The sequence below is a fragment of the Acanthisitta chloris genome, unplaced genomic scaffold, assembly GCF_000695815.1.
Source record: "Acanthisitta chloris isolate BGI_N310 unplaced genomic scaffold, ASM69581v1 scaffold9994, whole genome shotgun sequence".
Lineage (NCBI taxonomy): Eukaryota > Metazoa > Chordata > Aves > Passeriformes > Acanthisittidae > Acanthisitta > Acanthisitta chloris.
In genome coordinates, this window is record NW_008669850.1 from 26,914 (window position 1) to 32,292 (window position 5,379).

Here is a 5,379-nt window from a genome sequence, read left to right on the forward strand (position 1 = left end):
GGAAGCCAGAGGGTCAGAGCAGAACAAGTGCTGTTCCAAAGTGAACCCTATTCCTAAGGTGATGAGTTATACAGGAATGGCTCATCTTTCCTAACAACTCTGGAAAATATCAGCCAAAATGCATTAACTACATTAAGGGCTGAATGCTTACAAAAACATAAACTACCAGGCAAAATCTTACAAAAACCAGGCAAAATCTCTGCTTTTGTAAGAATGGGAACAACGGGTCTGGAGAGACCTTGTCCATTCTGCTGGAGCACCTGGGAGTAAGGGGACAAACTGGGAGAAGCAGCTGTCACAGGCAGCAGGAGATCAATGGGGACACCCCAAATATGTTTATAGAAGGCAGGCACCCATCCCCTTTGACCTGTCAATGATCAGGAAGCCAAGGACTAGGGCACTGCCCACTGAGGCTCTTCCCAGGGTACTTTCTTTCCCCACCCCAAGGCAGCAGCAAGGTTGGTTTATGTTCCCCCACATAGCAACCCTACACAAAGCCTTTTTTTGCAGATGCCTCCTGGCCTTCAGCAGTTTTTGGAAGCACCTGTGGCTCCTGTTATGTTGCACAGGTACCACAGCACAAATAATCTCCCACGCTGGTGACTCCAGACAGCCTGATTTTGTTACAGTCACAAGCTTGCTTTACTACAGACCACTTGTCACAATTTTGATGGACTAATTTCATTCCTTTCGTGCATAATAAAGCACCTCGAACAGGAAGCTGAACGCACTTGAATGCATGCTAGTAGCAGGGAAACAAACCTGCTCCCACGAATGTTTCTGTGTTGAAAGCCTCGCTTGCCCTCTGTTGGGTGGCTGGGGAAGGATTTGCCGCCTTGGGAGTGACTTATCCTTGTGAAAGAGGGATGCAAAGGAATGGAGGCATTGAAACCAGAGCAGTCCTTGCTTATTAGCCTCTTCAGCCATCTGATTAGGAGGTGACATTCAATGAAATTAAAAGCAGCCATTTATTTAGAGCCAAGCAATTAATAGGCAGGAGGTGGCATTGTTTTATGCAGCACATAATGCAGACAACCTGTGGAGCTCACTGCCACGAAGGGGTCACTGAACAAATGCACTGCGTAGGTGGGAAGCAAGCGATGGCTAATTTAATGGCCACTAACTGGCTATGCAAGCTGAAGTGACAAACATAATCAAATCTCATGCTTCAGGGCATAAATTGAAGGGGTTGAGTAGTGGAAGCAGTTATGTATATGAAAGGTCTGATCCTGAGAGGTGCTGATCACCTGCAATTCTTACTAAGTTCAGCTAGCAAAAGGACACTCAGGAGTTGTTTGACTTCTCCCCTGGCTGAATCTGTACTTGCTAATTTTCCTTATTAATAAACTGGGTAATATTTTAGCCTGCTGGCACAAACATTCATTTTGCTACAGTAATATTTATTTCCTTTCACACACGAGTCAAACATTAAAGCTGCTTCTAAAATAAGATTTTAGGGAGATAATTTGCAGTGGTTCTGGCAAAGAATTTATCTCTCAAAATATGCTATAATTCTTTATCTAGCAAACGTATTTATATAGAATCATTATGAGAATATGTGAGCACTTCATAACCTTTAGTGGGTTTATATTCCCAGTTTCCACCTTGAGCATGGGAACTAGTGCTAACCCCATGCTACAGGTGGGGAGCTGCTCCAGGAGGCAGACTGTGGGTTTCCATTAATCTTTTGGGGTACTAAGACCCAGCTACCCAATTTGACTGTGAGCTCATGGCTCCGTGGGCATGCAGAGCATGGGACTAGGTGTGACATCAACCTTCTGCACCAGGACAGGTCTGACTGCAGCCCTCAGCCCTTGCCACTGAGAGGGTAGAGGCAGAGAGGTCAGGCAGGCTGAATACAGCCTTCAGTGACCTGCCTGTGGCAAAAAAAGTAAATGTTTGCTTTCATCTGGAATCTGGCTAAGGGGAAAATTTGGCATCTTTCCTTGGTAATCTGAGAACTAGTTAGGCTAATACTTCCTAGGAATGACACGTAGAACTGATCCTCCTTGGGCATAAGGCAGTCTGGATGGATATTTTTCCATCCCGTCTGCAGTGATGACCTCAAAGAAAATAAAATTCTTTATCCTAATGGATTTCTCTAGGTAAGTGTTAAATACCTAAGCTCCTAGTTCATGTCCGTGGGGAACTTCTGTGTGGATCCTGGGCCTCTCAAAGCCTGCTAGTCTGCAATGCTAGTAGCTGAGGACAGTCACCAGGAAATCGAGAACAGCTCAAATAAGCAAACTCACTTTTTTGTGTGTGCTCTGTAACCAGCCGCTGCCACTGCTACTCCCCCATAATCCCCATCTCTTGTCTTCTTTTTCCTGGCCATAAATTTGCTGCCTTTTGCACTAGACAAATCTGATATGCTGTGCTAAATATTTTAAATGTGGCAAACAATCCTTCATCACAGAGTGGCATGATTGCATTACAATGTATTAGAACAACATGACTTTGCCAGAGGGTGTTTCTTGGCACAGCGCCGGGTGAAGGAGGCAGCCCAAGTTTGAGAAGTAACTATAAAGTCATTTATCAACATTCAGTCCTAAAGCACATGGGGTTGCACTGGCTAAAACAGCCTTAGAAAGATAAATCTGGAGGCTGAGCCACAAACCCTGAATACAGACAGGCCTTTGAGGGAGCTTCTTGAAATCCAGAGCCATCAAAATGTCAAGCTGAGCTCCTGTGACAGAGTTAACACATGCATTTGGCATATATTCTGTTGCATTTAGTCTCCTCTTCTAGGTTTGGATGAAATATGTGCTGCTTTTCATTCTTTTGGCTAACCTGTGGAAAGGGATGGTTTGATCTCACACACCTGTAACGTGATGGAAGATCTTCGATGCACCAAGTGGAACCGCAGAAATACAACCTGTGGTTTCTAGAGCTTGTTTTCCTTCATAACATCCTCATAGGATGGAGGCAACTCAGTTCCCCCAAGGCTGAAGTGTGGGGCAGGAGAAGAGGACATCTCTGCAGTCGTGCAGGGACTCAGAGCTCTGGAGAACGGGCACGGAGGTGCTTCACTCGCTGAGGAAAAAGCACAGTCACAACCACAGAGCAAACAGGCGTGAAGAGCAGGTGGGGTGAGAGGGGTGAGCCTGGGAGGAGCTGACAAACCACTTGGAAGCAAGAAAGGCATGTATGTAATTTTTGAAGCATGGTGTCACAAAGGCTTTCACCACAAACTCCAGATAAAAGAAGTGAGGACAGAGGAATTTGGGTGGGTTTGGGGTGGGTCCTCCCTGTGGAGATACTGTCTGTGACCACCTATAAAGCAGGTAATACCTCCTCTGGGAAGGGTTTAGCCTAATGACAGAATTAGCTTTGTTTTTCTTGGAGGGATGTTGTGTGACCCAGCCTGATGCTGCTGCTGGCCATACTCCAGGTGAGTTCTGGGTGCTATCCATTGTCATTATAGCCCAGTCCTCAAAAGTCTCAGTGGTCCTGGGGGAATGCTGAAGGTGGCTACCACAAAGAACAGCACCCACCATGACAACTTTTTGACAAACCCCGGGGTCTGCCAAAGTCAGCCATTTGAACTGCCTGCTGGGGTGACTCAAGTAGACCAGTGCAGTCTTGCCTGAGGGAGAAATGCAGGACACATGTTGGAAAGGGCTGCCTGATCCCAGTGCCTGTGGCTGCTGAATGCCCTGGCACCGGGGAGAAGGTCCCGCACACCTCCAATGTTAGCCTGGCCAAATCCCATCTAGGCACCTTTGGGACATATGAACACACAAGAACAGCACCAAGTTCAGTGGTAGGTACAGCTGGGGAAAAGTGGGTATGGCTTCAGCCCTCCAGTCCATGGTCTGAACATTCCCTAAAGATGCCTGAGCCAGGCACCCCACTGTTTACCAGAAACACAGCACCTGGCTACAGCCTGGCTCCCACTCAAGACTGGTCATCTCTTACTGAGTCGTGGATGGCCACAGGAAGCCCAGCAGGGCTAGTGGGACCTTGCAGCAGGCAGGGACAGGACTAACCACAAAAGGCATCCGAGCTGCTGAGGGCGAAGACAGCCACAGTGCGTCGACTGGGGAGGAAGCTCTGTCGTTTCAGCCAGCACTGCAGGCAGCAGCAGATCCCACAGGACAGGAGCAAGGCCAGGAAAAACAACATCAGGAACCTAAGGCAGAGGCAGCAGGGGAGGAACAGTACCATAACCATCTGCGGGCAGTACTGACAGATGGCTGCATGTCTTCAAATTAACATATTCATTAACATCTTTTGCAAGTAGCTGTAAACGTTGTGGTTTCCCCACCAGCATACTGGACATGATCAAAGTCCCTGGAAACCAATGTCTCAGTCATGAGTGCTCAGCACTGAGTGCTGGCTGGAAATTCAAACATTTTTCCCTGAAATAATCCATCGTTTTTTTCCCAGCTCAGTTGTCAGTGTACAGTGAGGAGGATATGGATAAATGATTCCCATTACTTTGTAAAGACAGAACACAGGGACAGCCCAGGAGCAATGCTCTCTAGCTATCAGTCTCTCTTAATGCCTTTCTCTACATATATCCATCAAAGAATATTATTTGGCAGTTTTTCTCTCTAAAGCAGATCTAAAACTTACCACACATACCAGCTGCTAAGGTTTTCATCGCTCTGCCCAATGCACCTAAAAAGGAAAAAATGAAAGAGATTTTCAGTCCAGTGTGAGGGGGCTCTACCCACTCCAACACAAGTCTACCAACACAAAGAAAAGCATAATCAGTAAGCAGAAGATTGAGAAGTTTACCTCCATCAAGGGAGCCCTATTAAAAGTTTCTCTATGTAGATGGGAGCAGATGTAGATGATGAACAGAGCAGCATGGAAAGGGTTTGCCTTTCAGCACTGGTACCCACCACCAGAGTTTTTTGCTGAAAACCCGAAGGGTTGCCAGCCTCCATTTTCTATTTTGAAAAAACCCCTAAATGGCCCTTTCCTGAAAGCCCTTGTTGCTCTGATGTGCTGGTGTGTCAGGCAGGAGCACAGCATCCCTGAAAGAGCCCAGAGTGGGGGCAGCCACGGGTGAGAGAACGAAGCCACACTCACCTGTTGCCAAGCTCACAGTCCAACTCAGAGTCTGCTAACTGAAAACACACATGTAAGTCAGAGAGGGCAGATATGTGTTGGTTTTTTACAATATACCAGTCTAATTACTGATCTTAGAATGGGAAGTTAGAGACAAAAAGCCATACAGGTGCTGGTCCTGCAGGGCTGAAAACCAGACCTCTCCCTAGGGACCACAGGGCTGAGCTCTCACCTCTGAGGGTCTCTGCTCTGAGCCAGCTCATATTAAAACCAGCAGATAACCTCACTGAGAGCTCAATAAATTCAGTAATTTGCAGATGAAAGCTAGGCCAAAGAGAAAGCATTCCTTTTGATGTGGAA

The 5,379-nt window shown here is 46.8% G+C and overlaps 1 protein-coding gene across 1 annotated transcript in view; it reads right to left on the minus strand.

Moving 5' to 3' along the window:
• Positions 1–2,884: 2,884 nt before the first annotated feature.
• The window catches only part of TMEM207 (transmembrane protein 207), a 4,092-nt gene continuing 1,597 nt past the window's right edge, over positions 2,885–5,379 (minus strand). The window contains exons 2-5 of the mRNA XM_009073471.1: positions 5,041–5,078; positions 4,579–4,623; positions 3,990–4,132; positions 2,885–3,033 (exon numbers count right to left, since the gene is read on the minus strand). Coding sequence (XP_009071719.1) covers positions 2,885–3,033; positions 3,990–4,132; positions 4,579–4,623; positions 5,041–5,078 — 375 coding nt within the window. The remainder of the gene's footprint in view (positions 3,034–3,989; positions 4,133–4,578; positions 4,624–5,040; positions 5,079–5,379) is intronic.